Source organism: Vitis riparia, chromosome 19 (genome assembly GCF_004353265.1).
Source record: "Vitis riparia cultivar Riparia Gloire de Montpellier isolate 1030 chromosome 19, EGFV_Vit.rip_1.0, whole genome shotgun sequence".
NCBI lineage: Eukaryota > Viridiplantae > Streptophyta > Magnoliopsida > Vitales > Vitaceae > Vitis > Vitis riparia.
Window position 1 is genome coordinate 1,272,903 of NC_048449.1, and position 22,576 is coordinate 1,295,478.

The 22,576-nt window shown below is 34.7% G+C and overlaps 1 protein-coding gene across 3 annotated transcripts; it reads right to left on the reverse strand.

The window, feature by feature from the left end:
• Window positions 1-1,906: 1,906 nt before the first annotated feature.
• Window positions 1,907-21,784, reverse strand: LOC117908615. Of its 3 annotated transcripts, XM_034822269.1 has the most exons (7): window positions 21,589-21,784; window positions 19,086-19,178; window positions 15,409-15,543; window positions 15,219-15,308; window positions 12,276-12,425; window positions 3,254-4,845; window positions 1,907-2,984 (listed from the first exon to the last, which is right to left on the reverse strand). In XM_034822269.1, the coding sequence occupies exons 1-7, from the start codon at window positions 21,652-21,654 to the stop codon at window positions 2,090-2,092; spliced, it is 3,021 nt and encodes a 1,006-aa protein (XP_034678160.1). In that variant the 5' UTR covers window positions 21,655-21,784; the 3' UTR covers window positions 1,907-2,089. The 3 variants fall into 3 exon arrangements, with proteins under 3 accessions (XP_034678160.1, XP_034678162.1, XP_034678161.1); XM_034822271.1 differs by lacking the exon at window positions 19,086-19,178 and having other exon boundaries at window positions 15,409-15,548; window positions 21,589-21,617; XM_034822270.1 differs by lacking the exon at window positions 21,589-21,784 and having other exon boundaries at window positions 15,409-15,530; window positions 19,086-19,172.
• Between the last annotated feature and the right edge of the window lie 792 nt (window positions 21,785-22,576).

A 22,576-nucleotide genomic window follows, 5' to 3' on the forward strand; every position in this document is an offset into this window, starting at 1 on the left:
TTTAAAAAGAATTATTAGTGGAGTGAATGATTGAGCTTTAAAAAAAATTAGAATTAGAATTAGTGTTATTTTAAGAAGATTTAATTGAGAAAAATAATTAAAATAGTAAAAGAAATTAGAAAGTGTTAAACACCCCATATAAATTCGCATGCATAGTTGCACACACACGAGGACCAAGCCGAGAAATGATACATCCACGACCTTTTATCCCAGTTCTTTGTTTAGGAAAATGCTTTTAAAAATTTCAACTCCAAAGCCATGACTATACTTGGTGAAATAATCCAAACCCATGTCATAGAACCACCAAACCAGTTCAAAAAACCACCGAAGACGTGATGTAGAGATCAGTGACATCGGGCAGGAGCTGGGCGTGGCACTCAGGCTTTTACACGAACCAAATGGCTCGATCTTCTTTGCTCTGTAAAAACACTAGATTTCTCAACCATGCCTCCACACAAGGAAGACTGGGAGAATACAGGGGCTTCTTCTCCGAAAGCTTTTTGAGCCACTCATCTTCTGCAGCAGAGGAGAGCTCTGCGCAAGAGAAGCTTTAGAAAACTAGGGTTAGGGTTTTCCTAGGTTTGGAATTTGGGGGAAAAAACAAGGGCTTATAGCAGAGGATTTTGGCGAAAACAATGTGGCATCAACACTACTGAACTTTGGATACAGAAATGGACATTCTTTTTTGGATTTTTTATTTTGAATAGAAATCTTTCGTGGATTTTCAGAAATATTTTAGTGATTTGGATGGAGCAAAGCTCAATTTGTTATCTTCATCTTTGATATGAAGATAGTCTGGCAAGTTTGTTATATTCATATCAAATATGAAGGTGGCCTGGCAAACAGAAGAACGTTCTAGAACAATAAGACTAAAACAAAGTCGTATTGAGTGGTCTTTTTTATATTATTATTCATCTAACAAGCTTAGAGTACGTTAGATTTTTAAAAACGTTTTTAATATTTAAATGATTAAAATTTTAAGTGTTAAAAATATTAAAAATACTTTCTAAAATCACTGTCGAATTTATATGAAAGTGATTTTAGAAAATGTTTCTAACCTTTTTAATACTTGAATAATACAAGTATTAGAAATATTAAAAACGATTCCTAAAATCAATGGTAACCCACCTAAATACACATCACTTCAAAGTGCATGAAACTCTTATTATTTTGGGATGATAATTTGATATTTAAATTATGGAAAGTTGGGCTTCCATTTTTCTAATATTTCTATACGAGGACATAGGAACCCACCTTTCCCTTATATTTAATAATTACATTTTCAATCAGAAGAATCCATTTTTATATATTTATTTATTTATATTTTTGGGCTAACCATCAGCTATCCCTTTGGACCTTGATAATTTTAAATTCAGCAACTGTTGAGCTGGTTGCATGGTTTGCACATCATGCAACTTCCATATGCCCAATGCTAATTTTTAAAAACATAGACCAATGCTTTTGCCTCAGTATCTTTGGCAGCTCTTCACTGGGGTGCCCGCTTCAAATTCTCCAACTTTTGATCATTGTAAAGCTCTTTCTTAAAGAGGACGGAACAAGCTTGAGGTGAGTGCTGTAAAAGGTAGCCCGTAGCCTGTAGCCTGCATACCTAACAAACAGAGCCCAGTGATCAGATAGATTTGCTTATATGAGTGGGCGTAGAAGCAGCAGACTCATGAGGCGGTGAATATTATGATCTTAGCACAAAATAATTACAACATACTTGGCAGGTGACATTGCACTTCTGACCGGCTCTGTCCATCCCTATTTATGCTTAGGGTTTGAAAACAGAACGATAGGGAGCAGAGAGACATCAAAGAAGATGAGAGATATCGTATGGGAGGCATCAAGTTTGAGGCCCCAGATAAGATTGTATGGGATCTCTCTATAAACCTATGTTCATAGATTTATCAGAAATCCATATCTGCAATTTATAGGTCATCCGAAATCCAAGTCCTCACGCCCAATCTCAATGACTTTGGACACGCAGAGACACTAATCACTGAATCAGAAATATACAATCACTATGCAGTTCAATACACAGTTTTGACTATAGCACCTCAGCAAGTCTCATATTGAACACTACAATTTACCCACTACCAGCAAGGCCTACTAAGTGGTCAATCACATCTTTGAGGCTAGAGTAATGAGCCAGGAACTTGTTGTGAAGTTCCTTCTGGTCAAAGTTATTTTGCTGCCACTCGGAAATACCATCACCCATGACCTTCAGACCATGCTGCAGCATTTCCATTCCTTTGCTAATTCCATCAGGCAGCTTCCTTCTCTTGTTGGCTTGTTTTTCATTGTCAATCTTCATGATTTCACATCCCACAGCTTCTGTATCAACTTTTGATATCTTTAGAACCATTTCTTTCAGCATCAGACCTTCCTTCAAATGCAGCCCCAGCTGCTCAGAGCTAGGTGTAACTGTGAGTGTCATTTCCTTATCAAGAAATGCCTTGAACTCAGATGTAAATCTCTCCTCATTTGCCTCATCTCCTGACTCTAAATCAAATGAAAGAGCTGCATTTTGTGGCACAAATCTCCATAGCTGATCACAAGAAGTACGTCCAGAAAAGTATCCAAAGGCGGTGATTGCCAGATGGACAAATGCCCAGTGACGCTCACTCAGTAACATGCGATACAATTCCCATACAGCAGAGCTCTTGGCATTTTTATCACTTTCTACTATTTTCATGTAAGCAAGGCCGGCCAGGAAAGAAGCCAGATCTGGTTTGCATTCATACAATTGAGTATCTGAAGCTGCTTGCCCTGAGATAAAAAGGTTTTGAAGCTCCAAGATGACTTCTTCCATTGCATCAGATGCATATAGATGCTTCATATTTGAGACAATCCCTAATGTTTCACTCAGAAGCTTACGACAATGATCTTTCATTTGATTGTCCATGGAACTTCTGTACTTTTGAATTATTGCAACTAAAAACCTCAGGGTCTTCGTGTCAATATCAGATGTTTTGACCTCACTACACAATAAACAAGAAAACTTCACTCAGGGTCTGATCTTTGAAAGATATTGATAAATTCATGTAGGATATATTCAGGATTTAGTGTCAGAACTAACTTGAAAATTATGGTAAAACAGTCAACAAGAGAAATCAAATAAAATCAGGTTATTGTCATATGATGCAGGATCTTTTTCATAAGCTTGGTGATTCAATCACAAATGGCATTGAAGAGTCAATTTTCACTTTTAAGCAGATAATATATAGGTGTAAAGGAACATATTACTTACATGGACTGCAAGGCAGCAGACAGAGCAAAAACTGGTAGACCAAAAACACCAGAACTACACGCTTGCAATGTTTTGTCATCAAAACTATCTATGAAGCCAAAATAATCGGTCATGATTCTCCGGGTAGCAATACTCTTCATGCTATCCGATAGTAAATTCAGTGGGAAACCTTCCATGAGCAATGCAATGTGCATTACCAATGACAATTGTGATCTATCATCCCCAACAATGGAACTGTAAACTTGATCTACTATAGACTCTGTACCAGAACTCAGAATTTTGCAGATTGATCTTGCCATTTTTCTCAGAGGATAACTGGGAGCAAGAACTGGTTGTATAGATGCCACTGACTTCAATAATGAGCAAAGTTTATCAATAATGCCCACCACCATTTCTATCTCAGCATGACGCACCATAAAGCACCAAAGTTCCATAACAATCTCCCAGCAAAGGAAATGAGGATGGAAGAAGTTCTGTAGCAGAAAAAACTCAAATTCACTCCACATAGGGCTTGGAGATACCACAATCATAAATGTTTTCAGTGAAAGGATGAGAGTTGAAAACATAGGCTGCCATACTAATTCTAAGGTTTGTCCAGAACCATATAATATAGGAACTTGCAAAACAAGAACAGAAGAATACACCTCTTCATCAACTAAAACATCCAAAAGCCATCCAAGCTTTCTGGCAATTCCAAGTCTTACATCTTCTTCAAGATCACGAGAACTTTTCAGAATATTAAGGAACAAGGCAACCCGACTGAGCAACAATATCCGTGCACCAGGCATAGCTTCACAGCTTATAGTAAAGATTGTATCCATTGAAGCTGTCCAGTAAATAGTGCTAGGGTCTCCAACACTAGAATTTGAATTGTGTTCATCAATGAACAACCAATCCAGAATTTGGAACTTCAGCTCCTGTTTCACTTGAGCTGAGTTTAATAAAGCATTAAGTAAATGAAAATATGTTGGCTCCAATAGTTCTGCTAATACTTCACTTGCAGTTTTGAGATGTTTTTCTATACTTAGAGAAATTCCTAAGGTTGAGATCATCAGAACACAGAGTATTATCTCCCTATATACCAAATATGCTTGGCATGGATATTGGGAGGATATTCTAACAGCATTAATCAGGTAAAATTTTACTGGAAGGAATGTCCTTTTAGCTTCTGCTGCAGTAATGGTTTCTGTCCGTGAAGACCATGCCTCAGCTGCACATCTCAGAGATTCATTGGCTAGTGAAATTAGAGTTAGAATAATATCTGGTACATTCACTTTTACCGCTAAAGCACCCTTTCCAAGTTGAAGCAATGTAACCACACCTTTCCATGACAAATTCAGTATCGTTACTAGATTCCCACCATCATTAGCTGCAAGGATGCCCAATTCACACATTTTTTCAATTATACATTTTATTATGTTAATCACATGTTTTGTACTATTGGCCTCTTCACAGTCTATATCGCTTCTCTCGGTTCTTGAATCACATAACTCCCAGTTTACAGCTTGGGAATACACCCTGCATAGTCTCACCACAGCATCGAGGACCACTTGCACCACCTTCAGTACTTCTGAACCAAATGAATGAGTTCTCTGTTAATGACAATAATGTAGCAATTTAGTGGGAGATACCAATTGCTTTCTTCATCAGCAATGAACAGCACAGGCTCAACATTTTCACCCATTGATCTATGTGTCTCCATTTAACTTCATATAATTGCAACATTTCATGCCCAAAGATATTAAGAAACCTCCACCACCTATGGGCTCTAAGATATCATCAAACACAGTGAACAATAAAAATGGTAAACATCAAATGCATTATACAAGATATTCTTTCAAAAGGGTTCTGGTCAACCAAGAGAAAAAGAAGAAGAATATAAATGGACTAAATTTCCATTCAATAAATAAGTCCATAAGATATTCTTTCAAAAGGGTTCCAATCAGAAAAAAGACTAATTTAAAAGGGTTCTGGTCAACCAAAAAAAAAAAAAGATGAAGAATATAAATGAATTGAATTTCCATTCAATAAATAAGTTCATAAGACATTCTTTTGAAAGGGTTCCAGTCGGCAAACAAACATACATACATACTCATTGCTGCAGAAATCAGTCTTCACGGGACATAATTAAAACTAATTCAATTTTTTCTATGGGAAAGAAAAAGAAAGAAAAACAAATGAACCCTAAAAGAGGGTGCAACCCATGTACATGGCATGTATACAAGGATCCAAAAGATCACTTCTTCTTAGGTGATTTACCTCATATAAGAAAAATATAATTTAGCAAATGAAATGAGAGAAAGAGAGTTGTAGAAATATTAGTGATGGAGATTAAGATATTAAATTACACCTTCATACAAGGAGTATATATATAGGAAGTGATGATATTTTATTTTGTTATTTATTATTTATTTGAGGATTATTTATTATTTATTTTAGTAATAAAGTTTTCTTTAGAGTTAGGACTATTAAAATTAGTTTTTTATTAAAGTGGGATTGTCTATCTATATAAGCCTACTGATTTTAAACATTGGAGACTTTTAATCAATAATATTTGTTGAACTAACAATTTTTCTAAAAGCTTAAGCTTGCACCCTCCCCCACGTGTGGCCCCATACCCGCACGTGGATAGCAAACATAAACAAAGCACTGCAAATTAGGAGAGAATACCAAAGAATTAAGGAAACAAACATGAGAATTGCGGAGAGGCGGCTCAAACACGAGACCTCCCACCAAATCAAGCTCTAATACCATGTTGAATTACCAATTTTCCTAAAAGTTCAAGCTTGCAAGATTTGGGTTCAATATGCATATCATGCTCCTTAATAATATTCATAATTATTCTGAATTTTATCTTCTTCTATTTATCTCCTTTATATTGTTTTCTCTCTCCTATCTTACATCAATTGGTATCGGAGCAAGGTTGATTTTGGATGTGTTTTATGATGAGTATACTTACCACTATACTACAACAATTTGACATTCTTTCCATTAAACTAAAGGCATTAAACTATATTTGAGGTCAATTAGGAACACATTTGGCAATGTGAAATTTTCACCAGTAAACAGGAAGTACTAAACTACAGCCAAAGTCGATTTATACGCTTTGTGTTGTTGGAATCCTCATGTCAATCTAAAGGCTCAATTCCTCTAGTAAGTCTCAAAGGTAATTTTTCTACTCCTTGGAGATTTGTGTTTTTAATTTAGTTCTTTGGTTTAACAAGTAACAGGCTAGGATTCTTACCCTTATTTTCTCAATTGTTTTTTCCAATTACCCTACCAAACAAAAAAAAATGTTAAGCCTTTTATTTACCCTAAGTTATTTCATATCAGTTTCGTATATTGTGTCATTACATATTTCTTTATTTAAGTTTTTATTCCTATTGTGTGTGATCAAGTCTAGAAGTAATTTGGTATTAATTGAAGTAATTCATGTTTTATCTTAGCATTGCCTTTTTTCTCATAATTTAACTTTGTTCCCATTTTTCTTTACTTTTGTTTCCACTTAACATGAAGGTCACTAAATTAAAGCAATCACATCTAGCCCCTCAAGTGGGTGAACAAAACCTCATAACTATTGTCACAACCTCACAAGTCAACCTAAAAGAAATGATAGATATTTAAATAGGTAAAAGAAATGAACTTTTTTTTATATATATAAATAAATAAGCAAATATGTATTAAAAAAGACGCCAAAATAGCAACCTAAGGTATACAAGATCAATACATCAACCACTAAAAAGGCTCAAACAAGAGAAAGATCTACCAAACAAAAGGGCCTACAAACCTCAATAGGAGCCCAACTATTCAAAGAAACTAACTAAAGTCAGAGGACAATCATCTATAAACAACTTAGTCTCTAACCAAAGAAAGCAAACAAAAGAGTTTTTTAGCCGTTGGATTGAAAGCACATCATCATTGAAAGCAATTATATTTCTTGCCTTCTAAACCATCCAAAAGATGCATAAAGGGCCTACACTCCAAATCTTCTTGCGCTTTTTGCCCACAAACAAACCATATCAATCCAAAAGTATCTCTCTAACCAACCAGGGAAGCAACCAAGACATCGTACAAAGAGCAAAGAGCAACTCCCATAAAACCCTAATTTTTTTCACAATGAATAAGGAGGTGATCCATGGATTCTTCATGCAGCTGGCAAAGATAACATCTATTTGCTAAAGACCATCCTCTTCTTTGAACTTGATCCAAGGTTAAAGCTTTTCCTCATGTTACCTCCCACACAAAAAAGTTAACTTTAGGTTGCATCCACAAATTCCAAATGTCTCTCATTAGAAAAGAAACGCCACTACCTGACTTTAAGGCATTGTAAAGAGCCTTAACTATAAACTTTCTTCTCATGCAAACACACCAAAATCTCACAACACAATCCACCTCCCAATTATAGAAAGGTTTAGAGAAGTAAGGATTCCACCCCCACCCTACTTTTTCAATTGAGGGATTCCAAACATCCTCCACCCACCCCTCCTTGGAGTCAGCTAAAGCAAATAGAGAAGGGAATGAAACACTCAAAGAATTGTCCCCACACCACTTATCCTTCCAAAATTTCACCCTCCCTCTGTTACCCACCAAGAAAGAGATTGTATTACTCACAAAGCTTATTGTTTTCCATAACCCAACACCAGACCACCCCCCCCCCCCCCCCCCCCCCCCCTCTCACTTCCTAAGAAAACCACCCCCCTCTTTCATCCCCATACTTCCCACTAATAACTTGATTCCAAAGAGCCCCTCATGCACAAAACGCAAACTCCACTTGCAAAGGAGAGTCTTATTGAGAGTTGAGAGACTCTTAACGCTCAATCCCCTTTTCCTCTTGTCTAAGCAAACAATCACCCATCTTACTAAATGTTGTTGTCGCTCAAGCGTTCCACCTCCCCATAGAAAGTTCCCCCATACCTGCTCTAGCCTCAAAAATATTGCGATCCAATGCGTCATAGACCTAGGTCATTTTTTGAAAGATCTTGGAAAGTGGTCTAAGAGGGAAACTATAGATGAGTCTATAATGGGACAAAACTCTAGCAACAATCCTACAAGTCAATCTAAAAGAAATGAAGGATATTTTAATATGTAAAAGAAAGGAAAAATATGGTGATCAAACTTGTTGTGGACCTAGGTCATTTGTTGAAAGATCCTAGAAAGTGGTATGAGAAGTAAACAACAGATGAGTCTATAATGGGACAAAACTCTAGTCAATCCCCAAATCATGGAAGACTTAAGGATTCCCAAGCAGGTTTGCTACCTACATGTCTAGGAAAGCCACTCATATACAACTATCCACTCAATGGTAAAGCCCTAAATGAGGATGATAATATTTATGAGGATGAAGCTTTTGGTGCTGCAATGTCTATCAATGGAGATTGACAATGAAGGTCCTACAAAACCCTTTAGGCATTGGGGGCCACAAGAAGATAACATAATCGACAACGTTGACCCTCACCATTACAACCGATCTCGATTAATCCATGACTAGATACATTTCTAGTTTAGCTTACACTTCTAAAGTTACTCCTCTATCATATGAATTTAAGGGTGTTATGCCTCAGGACTTACCTGACGAATTGCCACCCATTAGAGACATTCAACATTTTATAAACTTAGCCCCAAGATAACAATTACTTAATCTTCCTCAATATAGGATGAACCCTACAAACAAAGCTGAATTAAATCAAAAAATAGGTCTCATAGCTAAGGGTTTTATTCACCATAACCTTAGTCCTTATGTTGTTCCTATTTTACTCACACTAAAAAAAAATGGATCTTAGAGAATGTGTGTGGATGGTAGAGTTATCAACAAAATCCCAATTAAGTATGAGCTTCCTATTCCAAAATTGGATGATGAGTTGGATGAATTAATAGATTACAGAAAGTCTCAATAAAAGAGTAACATAGTAGGTACCATCAAATGAGAATTAGATCTAGAGATGAATAGAAGATAGCCTTTATAAGGCTTAATTTGTCATTGACGGGGGGTAATAAGATGAATGTGGTGTTTGACTCTACCATTGCTAGGTTCAATCTTAAGCCTAAGCCCCTCCCTTGTCCATTTATACTAGCTTGGTGGATAAAACTTCTTTACTTGTCAAGGAGAAGTATCTAGTTCCACTTAGGTTAGGACCTTATTTGGAAGATATTTACTATGATGTCTTTCCCATGGGTGTCCCTCATATCTTGTTAGGACATCCTTCGCCATGCAATTATGATGTGACGAATTTTAGATAAGACGATACCTATACATTTAGGCATAGAGGTAGGGCAATTGTCTTAAAACCTACTAAGCCAACATCTAACAAGTGCAAGCCTGTCAATAAGCCTACTCATAAGGATCCACTTAATCAAAGAATTCAAATTTTGTCTCTTAGGCATTTTGAGCAAGCAAGATTTAACATTGGATTGGTATATACCCTTGTAGCTAAGGAAGGTTTTCACCTTTCATTTGAATATATTTTAGCTTACCTTTCTGAAGTTACTCCTTTGCCAAATTAATTTAAGGGTGTTACGCCTCAAGACTTACCTGATTAATTGCCACCCATTAGAGACATTCAACTTGTTATAAAGTTAGTCGTAGGATCACAATTACCGAATCTTCCTCAATATAGGATGAACCCCACAAATAAAGCTGAATTGAATCGAAAAATAAGTCTATTAGCCAAGGGTTTTATTCACCATAACCTTAGTCCTTGTGTTGTTCCTCCTTTACTGAAATTTAAAAAAAAAATGGATCCTATAGAATGTGTAGAGTAGAGTTATCAACAAAATCACAGTTAAGTATAAGTTTCCTATTCCTCAACTGGATGATAAATTAGATGAGTTAGTTGGTTCCTAAAAGTTTCGAAGATAAACTAACATAGTAGGTACCATCAAATTAGGATTAGATCTAGAGACGAGTAGAAGATAGTCTTTAAAACTCCAGATGAATTGTATGAGTGTTTAGTGACGTCTTTGGAATGTCTGATACTATGTATTACCAATGGAGTTTATCCTTTACTCTGACCATCAAGCCCTTAGATACCTTAATTCCCAACGGAAGATGAGTGAAATCATGTTGCATAGATTAAATTCCTCTAAGACTACACTTTAGTTCTTAAACATTGTTTTAGGCTAGAAAATAAGGCCACAAAGGCCCTAAGTCACATTGTCACTACTCTCCACTTTATGAGTAATAAAGAGGTAGGGTTTAAGAAAATATGGGACGAGTATCCACCTTATCTAGATTTTGGTATTATTTTTACAAATTTCTTAGATATTCACAATAGACACCATGCCAAGTTTCTCCTTCAACATGGCTATCTTTTCAAGGAAATTAAATTGTGCAGTCCTTGTACTTCACTAAAAGAGTTTTTAGTTTAGGAATCACATGCTCAAGGTCTAGCAAGGCATTTTGGTAGGGGTAAAACTCTAGCTATAGTTGAAAATAGGTTTTATTGACCTTCATTGAAAAGGGATGTTGCTAGAATAATGTCTCAATGTCATACATGTCAACTAAACAAGGCTAAGAAATAAAACACAGGTTTGTACACTCCACTATTTGTTCCACATACACCTTGGTGCTTCACATGAACTTTTGTCTTAGGGTTGCCTAAAACTGCTAGATGTCATGATTCCATTTTACTAGTTGTGTATAAATTCTCTAAGATGGTCTATTTATCCAGTGTTCTAAGACTGGCAAAGCTGTTTTGAATAAAATTGAGAGGTTTTATGGTTTACCTTCTACTATTGTGTCTGATAGGGATCTCATGTTTGTTAACTATTTTTGGATGACCATTGGAAATTGTTTGGAACCACTTTGAAGTATTCCTCTACTTCCCATCCTAAAATAGATGATCAGAAGAGTTAATTATAGTTAGGGTGACTCATTTAGATACCTAGTTGGTAAGAAACCTTGTAATTGGGATCTTGTTTTATCCATCGCTGAGTTTGCTTACAATTACTCAGTCAATCAGTCCACAAGAAAACATCCTTTTGAAGTTGTTAATGATCTTTTGCCTCACCAACCCATTGATTTTGTTCCCTGCTTATTAATTGTCGTCATTCTGATACTGCCAAAGCCTTTGCTGACCATATTTGTGAGTTACATGTTGGGATATGAAGGAAAATTGCTTTGAGTAATGCAAACTATAAACTTCTTGTTGATGCACATCGTAGGTATAAATAGTTCAAAGAAAATTATTACATTATGGTTTGCATTTGTTTTGAGAATTATCTTTAAAATTTCACAAAGAAACTTCACGCCTGCTCACTTGGCCCATTCCTAATCTTTCGAAGACTTGGAACTAATACACTTGTGCTTGATTTTTTATCACACATAGCTAAAAGTCCAATTTTCAATATATCGGATTTATTTCCTTGTCAAGGCACATTTGAACCTCCTTGATACTGTTTCCATGAAGCAATCCTTTAGTCTTACATCCCGTGCTTCCTCTACTTCATCAATGCCAACTAATGTGATTTGGATGTATTGGCAGAGCAGTATGTCACTTCCCCATCTATTGGTGATCAATGCTTCCTCGTTTGACGGAAAAACTGCCCTTCTATTGATGATACTTGGATAACTAATGAGGAGTTTCATCAACTTCTTCCTAACTTTTTAGAACAACATCTTCAATATAACTCACTGGAGTCAAGTTCTTTTTAACCATGGGGAAATGATGGAGATAAAGATATTAAATCATGCAATTATGTAAGGCGTAAATATAGGAAGTGATCATATTTTATTTTGTTATTTATAATTTGTTTTAGGGTTATTATTATATAGTGATAGAGTTTCATTAGAATTAGGATTATTAAAATTAGCTTCCTACTAGAGTTAGAATCTTCTATCTACATATAAGCCCAGTGGTGTTAAACATTGAAGACTTTTGATCAATAATATTCATAATTATTTGGAGTTCTCTCTTCTGATTCTAGTTTTATTATCTGTATTCTTTTCTCTACACACTACATCAATTAGTTCCTTAAAGTAGATGCTCCATGATTAACAAAAGAAAAATAATGAAAGTAATGGTACCTTAACCTCAGATATGGAATCTTTTGCTAGATTTAACTGTTCCAGAATGAATCTTTCAACAATAACTATCAATTCCTTGTCTTCAGAAACAGGATATCTTGCCAAAGCTGAGAAACTAGCAGCGGAGAAGCTAAAGAAGTCCAAAAGCAACTGCAACAGATATAATAAAACATAAGTGATGGCTTTAAAGGACATGTGCCACATTATGTGGTGCAGAAAAATTACATTGAGGCTAGATCTAGATAAAGTTTCAGGAACTAAACAAAATTGGTCCACATTTCTGTGCACCAACAAAATGACAAAAGAAATTCAAGGAAATATTGTTGATGGAAACAGGATCTCCTCCCAAAGCTGAAAAACTAGCAACAGAGAAGCTAAACAAGAATAAAAGCAAATGCAAAAGCTATCTAAGACACATGGTACACTATAAGGCAAAGAAAATCAAATTGAAGTTAGGTTTGATAAAATTTCAAGAATTAAAATAAAATAAAATAAAATAAATACAACGTGAACATTTCTATGCGCAAACAAAAATCAAATAAAATAAAAATCAATGAATAACAGAAGTCCTATTGTGTTTCATTGAGAGAGGAAGAGATACATCAAGGCAAGTAAATCCAAACAAAATGAAGAAGAGTCGAAGGTAAACTTTCAATACACAAAGTATCCAAAAAAAACAGTCACTGCAAATGAATAATATTGGGGGATCTGAGATTCTTTAATAAAATTTGACATCGGAATTCAGTTTTTTCCACTGATTTTGCACTTTAAATGACTTTCTTGCCTTGCCTTTTAGTACAAGATTAATAACCCCTCACTTGAAAACTTGGTTTGACAAACATTAATAGTAGATATTTTGGAATAACGATAAATATGTACACAGTTTAAAGCTAAGCAACTAAACATAAGTAGTGAGAAAACTGACACAATTAGATACATAAAGGATGAAAACATCTACAATATCTCCAATATTTCCCAAGAAGTATTTGTAATTTAAAGGTATCAATATTGAAAGAGGAGATATAGATATTTCACTGATATTTAACTATCCTCGTTCACAAATGTCATATAGAATTTTGAATATAGGATAAAGGGAAATTCCATAGTTTTAAAATGCGCAAGGCGCACCTAAGGCGCAAAAGTCTCCTATAGCTTAAGCGCAATGCGCAACACAATTCGAGCGCCTGAGTGAAGTGAAATGCGACCTAGGATACACATCAATTTTGTAAAATATGATTCAAAATCTAATCCGATCAATAAAAAATTTAAGATTCAAAACATTTAAAAGAAGCATTCAATAAAAAAGTAATGAAATTATATAAATTTCAGCATATAATTAAAAGTGTTTAAAAGGAAGAGTAAAGCTAACAAGGTGCGCCTTTTCAATGAGGTGCATATCTTGGCAACCAAGGCGCTATAACTAGGGAGTGGTGGCGCCTTGAGCTTAGGCGCGCTTAAACTATGGGAAATTCAAATAAGCTTCCATTCATGATAAGCTTTGGGAAGAAATCAAAAAAAGTATGTTTGGCCATAGAGACTATTTCATGGCATCGATGTTTGCACCTATTCTTTTGTTGTCCAAGGTTACTATACCATACTTATATTGCTTCCTTAAAAAAAAATGTTCTAAAACATGTATTATTAATTGTTTTATCATTTGTTAAAGTTTCATAAAAAAAATTTCATATATTTTAGTCATTTTTACTAACTTCTTTAAATTTTATGGAAATTTCCATTGATATTGATATTTCCATAAAATTGAACCATCAATATCTCCATCAACACTGATATTTTCCATCATTATACATAAGTACTAATGAAACTGACACAAGTTGGTACCACATATAGATTTGTCTTGTGATAAAACAACATCATGAAACTTGTTTGATTGTGGTCATGCCCATTTGTATCAATGTGTTAACAATTTTGAAATGTTGAAACCCATATTGTCAAGCTACAAAGTACATAATATTACAGTTATTCAAAAAACTTGGACAAATACTCAAGCCAAATGTTCCAAAAAGGTCCAATTTTAATAACGAAAAATAACTTGAAATATAGGTATGTACAAAAATGCCACGTTGCAGCTATATATTGCATGATTGACCATTCAGGAAGGGAGAAAAAGAAGAAGACAAAGATAAACAGATTTGACCCCCTTTACTTTCCATCAATAAAGATAATGTCCAATGAAAAGTAAAATTAATGACCAAATCCCCTAAGACTCCATAAGGATCGCGAAAATTTCAGTATGAAGGAAAGGAAATAATAAAGAAGAAAAGAAAAAATAAATAAGTTCAAGTTCAAACCATGGTTGTCCAATTGTATTCCTCTATTAAAGAGTGAATGGAGAATTTAAAAATATATAAGCTTTAAAATAATTTAGTCATATTTTGATTTCTTTTGTATAATCCATAGACAATGGATTATACAAATCATAGATTTTGAGTCTTTTCACAATCTATTTTGACTTCTTTTGTATAATCCATAGTCATATTTTCATTTCTTTTGATTCATGCATATCTAGGTATTAACAAGAAATGTTTAGTTTTGAATCTTTTCACATAAATCATAGATTTTGAGTTTTCATAAGTAGTGTCATTTGTAAAACAAAATCTTAAAAGATTATACTAATATGCATGAATTAGCTTCAGAATTAGCTGCAGAATTAGCTTCTTGAATATAAGTTTAACATCTTCGTTTGAAGCAGAAAATAAACAATTTTGGCATTTCTCTTAGAAATACTAACCAAGGATCCTTAGCCCTTGCTCAAGGAAATCCATCATATTAGCATCTAAGTCAAACATAATCAAGAAGCAATCTAAATAAGCCGCTTCTTGTTTAAAAGAGGAAATCTTCTGTTGCAATAGAAGCAAAGTAGATACAAATTATTCAAATTCTTATAAGAGACTAAGAGTCCGTGTCATATCAAATATCAATTACCTGAAAAAAGAGAGTGCAATGTTCTTCCTCTTGGGACTCCTGGATTGATAAAAGTGTCATCTTCAGATGCTTTCCACACCACATGCTTGCCTAATACAAAATGCTCAAGATATTATACAATACGCTTCCATTGTAAGTAAGAAACCAAACAGTACTGAATAAGGTGAATATTGCATAAATTATAATATACCTTGGTCCCAAGGGCGAGAAATGAACCTAGACATCCTGATATGTCTGAGTCTATGTATTTTGCAGCCACATTCAAAATGGTTTTGTTTAACAAGCATTGGGTTACATCCAAACAAGTGAAGTCTTCCCAATAAGTCCACACTGTTGTTAAGGAAAGCACAGAGTAATATCACTTAAATAGCATGTAAGAGAAATTAAACATCAAGTCAAGGCCATTTGACAACCAAACATTATGGTGCATATTTACCAAATAACCTATAGGTCTATGTGTGTGATGAAAAACCATTGAATAACTATGCAATCAGGTCTTCAAGCACACAAGATTTTAACTAACAATTTGATCTGTAGAAAGCACTCAAAGGACAAAAAACACCAAGTTATAAGAGTGCCACTACAAAGGCCTTAGGAAGTTTTTCACTAAGAATTTTCTCCCACTGATCCTAAATGAAAACGTGTTCTTAATATATGAAACCACTTAGAGGGGGTTAAGTAGGTAATCCAAACTAGTTCTGACATCTTTTAAATCTTTCCCTTTGTTCAACTATAATCATTATGCTCAAATCAATGTGATCAAAAAATAAATAAAGGAAAAGAACAATACATGGGGGCTACCGAAGGGACTTTCAAGCTTTGACTTAAAAGATTTTGAGAGTTTAAGATTTAGGGCAAAATAGTAGCAAAATAACCTTTTCCTGCACCTGCATATTAATGAAAAATCTTCAGCTATTTATAGGCATTAAAACCTAGTTGGACAAGCTTACCAAGTCTTATAAGATTTTTGGAAGTGGAGATCAATCATAAAATCAAATTTTTTTTAAATTTGAAATTATTATTTTCACGTTTCCTGAGGAGTGCTTGAGCAACCTCTAGTGGCGCTTGAATGCCTCTATCAGGTATTTAAGTGGTCCTCTTTCCACTTGTTCTTTTTGCATGTTTTAAGGCGGCTCAAGCACTCCTTTGAGCATTCAAGTATCCCCTTAACACTATTTGACTATTTTTAAGGGTCCAAGTTATACTTTAATCCCACCATTACTCTGACCAATATCTAAACTACATACTTACCTTGTCATGCCTCACAACCATGCCCTGGAGCTAATATGTCCCATTGGAAGTACATAGCATTGAACGAATGCCTTTTTAGAACAAAATTGCCTACCTAATTGATTACTACTCAAAAAGTGTTATTTCATAGCTTGTGATTAACTCTTTTAAACACTTTTGAGTAGTAGTTATCACCTTTTAACCCAATTAACATATTAAGGACCCTTGCAATCAATTCTAATCAAATTGTGTTAAGTTTTGGTGTTTTGATAGCTTTTTGATCACCAAAGCAATCCGAGATTGAGGAGAGTTCTTTGGAATCCATGGCAAAGATGTCCGAACAGGGCGTCCGGACACACCATCGGAGGGCGGCGGAACGTGGGCTGTAGCAAGGCTCGCTCACTCACTTTAGTCAATGTTTTCCATCTGGACAACATATCCGGATAGTATATGCTATCGTCCAGATGGAGCTGCGCCGGATAGCATTGCGCCGCCTTTTCCTCTTAGGGAGTCCGGATAGCATTGCGGTGCATGTCCTCTTGGGAAATCCGGATGGAGTTGATCCGGATAGCCTTGCGCACTCCGTGTCATCCGGGAGAAAGATCCCTACACCTTGCACACGTAGACGGTCCCCCTTGCGCAGCATAGCTCAGTCCACCCGGGGAGGAATTCCATGCGCCGACATTTTACATCCGGATATCTCACAACCGGATGGGAGAGGAGGACGTTTCAACTTCTCCGGATAGACATATTCGGATCCTCTGATAGCGCTTACCCTGAGAGTTTTTCTCTCAGTATACAGTGTTGCGGTGTTCTCCTGAAGCTTCCTGATATTTCCGACCGACATCTTGAGATATTTTGCTTTAGATATTTGTTGTCTAAATCCCCAAACTCTCGTTGTAATCCACCTATCATAGAATTCCTTAGTCTTTAAGTAAGTACAAAGGGTGAATAACCTCATATATATAGTTTGTAATTTTCTTTACAAAGATATCTAGTATGTAATCGACAGAAAGAAGAAATATATTTTGCAGAGCACTTGCTCTGTTTTTCCTTGAAATATTTGTTTTTTCGATAGTTTTCTTTCTAGCCAAACAAGCTCTGAGGAAGTTTCCTCAGAGAATGAGTGGCTAGACTTTTAGTTCCTTGGAGTTAAGGTTGTCGGGAAAGGTTCCAAGTGCAAGAATTAGTAGCTTTGTGGTTTCAGCCATTAATTAAGAGAAAGTGTGATCCTTTAATGATTTCTATGTTTTTAGTTAACTTAGAACATCTTCAATTCACTTGAGCCAACACTTGGTAAGGCCAGTGATCTCCGTCCATGGAGATGCACTTGTTTTTCTTGCCAACACTTGGTAAGCTTTTGGACTCCAAGGAGACATCCATTAGTTATCTCTTACGAGCTTTTGACGGGTAATCCAAAGTTAAAGATCACCTTGACTGGCAAATGCTAGGTGAGAGGCACGAGCCATTGCAAGTTGCATCAATGAGAGGGAATTAGAGCTGAAATCCATTTAAAGGATACATCTGTACAACACTGGTTAGAGAATCGACTATATGTTAATCCTCTAATGCGAGGAAATGAACCAAATGACCAGAGCTCTGTTTTTGCATAAGGAACCTCCCCTATGAACCTAAACCTCCAAGGAATGATTTTTCTTCATAAGTAATTTCCATTACTTTCTTTTTAGTTAGCTTTAAACAAACCTCATTTAAACAAAGTTTGTGTTTTATTTCTTAAGCTAACCTTGAAATGAAAAGGCACCAATTTACTTTGAATTGGTATCAGTTGAGAGTTGAAAACCTTCCAGTGAACGATCCTAGAGCCACTATGCTATATTAGCTAAGCTAACCTAATGCATGATGATTACTCTCTCAATCAAAGAGCACCAGCTGGACATGAATCAGCTGAGACACCAATTGGGAACGAATCACTAATCTAGCTATATGAGTATATTAACACTAAACATGCACCAAATGAAAATAAAATGTTGCTTACCACATTAGCCAACAAAGATCTATATGATTAGTCTTCTTGTGGTACATTTGTTTGCTTGCAGTAAAGATTGTTTCCAGATTAAAAAGAATTCCATCAACGACAAAAACAAAATATTGCCCGTGTATATTTAACCATATGATTTGTCTTCTTGTATTATTGGTCACGCTCCAGACATCTTATGGTTGATTACCCAAAAGTACAAATGGTTTGAGCATATGGGAATCACTGAATTGAATTATGAAAACACTTGAAACCTAATATCTAAATCTTAACTCTGTTTAATTTATGTTTATGTTAATTCATTTACATAATGCAACAATTCTACAAAATAAATGTTGGCATATCATATAAGCAATAGCTAAAACTCTATTCTTCCTGTTTTAACCATAACTAATAAATCATATACTTCTTTCTTTTTATAGGTATATCTTTTTTACATGGAACCAAACTTTAAACCTCCCAACCCCTTGCCATATGAGCATAACTAACCCATGATTAACAAATTCACTATAAATGAATTGATGCTGTTTATGAAGACCATTAAAGGGTCAGATGTTTGTAACTGCACATCCCTTCAGTTTTAGACACAAAGGAATAAATGGTATGGTTAAAGGAAAATGTAAAGACAGCAGACTGGATACTGTGAGGCATTCAACAAGTGTAGCCAAGTCAGATTTCTCAGATAAATTTGAATCCCCAAGCTTGGAAAGCAACCGAATACGGGTCTCAACAACCTGTAACAAATAAAGTTCAAGTTATGGACTACAACAACTCGGGAATGCAACTCTGGAGATGCAACTTAGCCAAATTAAGTCCTGCATTCCCCATGAAAAAAGTTGAGAAGTATGACAAGAAAAAACCAGCAGAAAATAAATTAAGCTTTTAATCAAAGAGCACCAAGTATCAAATTTTAGACTTATATATCGATAAAAAGAGGCACCAGATATTTCTTCTTTAACACTACTATGCTCACAATCTGAGGATAGTATAACCTGATAAGCATTGTGAACAAATATGAAAGATTATCACCTGTAGAAAATTTCAGATTAAGATGGAAAAATCATTCCATAATCTCCTTTGATAGTTGGCTCTGCCTTTCCATTAAGAATGATTACAAAATAGCTTCATTTAGAGGCACTGGGTTTCATCATGTGATGCAGAATTATTATGCTAATCAAATTCAGCATAAGAATTCAAAATAGAGGGCCTTAGTGTATATTGAAAAGAAATTACAGAAACGAAACAAAGGATTTTATCTTAGTATAACAGCAGTTAAGCAGGTTTCCTTTACTATAAGGTCAGAATGAATAATAGTTACTAATGCCCATTTCTGTTGCTGCTTGAAAGAGAAAAGAAAGTTTTTCTTCGAGATACTTTTGTCCATGTGTGTTTCTAGGAAAATTTGAGGGAAAATGAGAGGGAAAAAAAATAAAGAGAAGTAGAAGGAAAATAAAAAATAGATTTAAAATCAATAACTATTTTTTATAATCAATGAATTATTTTTATATGTTACTTCAAACTTCTTTCACTTACTTCAACTCTTCTATATAAAGATTAAATAATTTGAAAATGCAGAAGTTTCTAACTAATTTTAATTAGATTTGATTTCTTTCGTATTTCTTATAGTAAAACCAAATATGAGAAAATCATTTTCCTTATAATTTTTTTCTTTCCTTAGTACTTTCGTGAAACCAAACATGGCACTAGTGTTTAGCTTATATTTGAAATTTAAATAATTGGAATGGAAGCAAAACAACTTGTACATAGACAGACCATACAAACTTCTCAAAGAAATATAGACAAGTTAATAAAAATTTCACAAGTGTCCCATCATAACAAACTTATTCCAGGGAATCACTTTTTTGCCTTTTTTTAATTATTAATCATGATGCTCCTTTTGTAATGTTCAGCATAAGGTGTAGTGGTACACTGAAGCTTAATGCAAAAGTGAGATTAGGGCATTTTCATTATAAAATTTCAATAACTTTCAGGTTAAAAGGAATATTCCACTAGTCTTACTTTACTTGAAACTGTAGGATATTTTCATATTTCTTTATGTATCAAGTACAATAGGTGTTAGTTAATATTTTTTTTCTCCTTGTTTGAGCTGATGTATCTTGGTTGTCTGATATGAAAGCTTCTGATTCTCTGTGTTAGGGTACCTATCAACCAGTTATTTAGCTAGACAGAACCAAAGGATCCAATATACATAACAAGATCATCTTTAACTGCTATCGATTTTCATTTATTCAACTCCAACCATCTTAACTACCACAGTCTTCCTCACACCAAAGTTGTACTTAATTTTTGAGGAGCAAAGGAAAATTGCCAAATTGGACCTCTCATGGAAACCATTTGAGACCCTGATTCTCTAAAAATCCAAATAAGAAACCAAAGGAAAGCTATAATTCAGCATTTGGACCAGTATGGCAGGGAAAAAAAATCAGAAGATAAGGCCCTATAACCCTAATGCATGAAAAACTAAAATTGAGCCATTCAAATTACATTTTTCTGAACTTGTCATACTTGCAAATTAAGCCTATTTGGGTGCTGAAAAAATGCAGCAAATTGACTTAGTTAAGCAACGTTCTACTTTTCTCCCACTCTTCTAGATAGAAAACACTTGAAACATTGGACTCGCATCTCATTTTCCTTCCATTCCACTTTTTTAAGAAACCAAAGAGAGCATGAAGCAATTACAAGTGTTTTTTGTAAATTGTTAAGTTTTAACAATAAAAACCATGTGACAAAAAATTGATCTCCACAACCTGCAGGCTGCAACTCTCATCGGTAGCTCAGAAAATAGAGGAAATGAAAGAAGAAAACAAAATTTCCAAATATCATATCGGGTACTCAAAAAAAAAAAACCTCCGTTGAAATGCATACAAACTTCTTAGCTTAATTGTTTCAATTTCTGAAGACATACACAAACTACTTCATTAGATTCAAAATTTTCTCCTCTCTTCAATTCTTTTACTCGGATTTATCAACATCCAAGCAGATCATGAAGTTGATTAGCATCAAAACCCTAAAATTTATCTTCAATAATAAATAGAGAGTGAAGAGATAACAGAAGCAAAATTTCTAATGGAAATTCAAAATCAAGTAATTGAAATTTGGAAATGAGGTAGCGAAGAAGCTTACATCTGAAGATTTGAGAGCTTCTAATATACTCTGCCAGTCTCCACTACCACACCTCTCTCCCTCCATCTCCCCTCTCTCTCCCTCCGAAACTCTTCGGTTTCCCGCCTTCAACAGAGGGGTAAATTCAATTTATATTTTCGAATTTATATTTGGTAAAACGCAATTTAGATTTTCGCCCTTAACCTTTGTATATTTCCGCTAGTTGCTTCGGGTCCTAACTCACTGAGTCACTCTCGGTAGTTTAACCAGCGGCTACACGGGCCAAACCACACCCACACTTACAAGGTTTTCTACAATATTACGTCATCTTTTTTTTTAAATATTTATTAAAATATTGTCGCATTTAAACTATTTCTAAAACTACCGTAGTTTGGGGTGAGTGGGATTCCACGTAGACCTTATTTGTTGAAAAAACAAGTTTAGTGTAAAATGAGAACTCGTCAGTTGAAAATACGAGTTCAGTATAAAATTCAAATTCATCTATTGAAAATATGAGTTCAATGTAAAATTAGAACTCATCTTTTTAACAGGCGAGTTTAGTTTAAATTTAGAACTTGTCTTTTCAATAAACGAGGTCAGTGTAAAATTTATATATAACATATGAGTTCAATTCAAATTTAGAACTTGTCTTTTCAACAAACGAGTTTAGTGTAAAATTCATATATATACCTTTGAACATATGGGTTTTAATTCAAAACTCATTTGTTGAACAGATGAGTTCAGTTTAAATTTAGAACTCATCCTTTCAACAGACAAGTTCAATGTAAAATTCATATACTCAATAGTTTTGAACATATGGGTTTTAATTCAAAACTCGTTTGTTGAATATATGAGTTCAATGTAAAAGTCAAAACTCGTTTGTTCAACAAACGAGTTCAATGTAAAATTCATGGCTATAGTCAAATATCTTTCACTTAAATTGGTGCTTTTGTTTTATGGGTTAAAAGACTTGGAATGAAATGAAACAAAAGGGAGAGAAATGAATGTG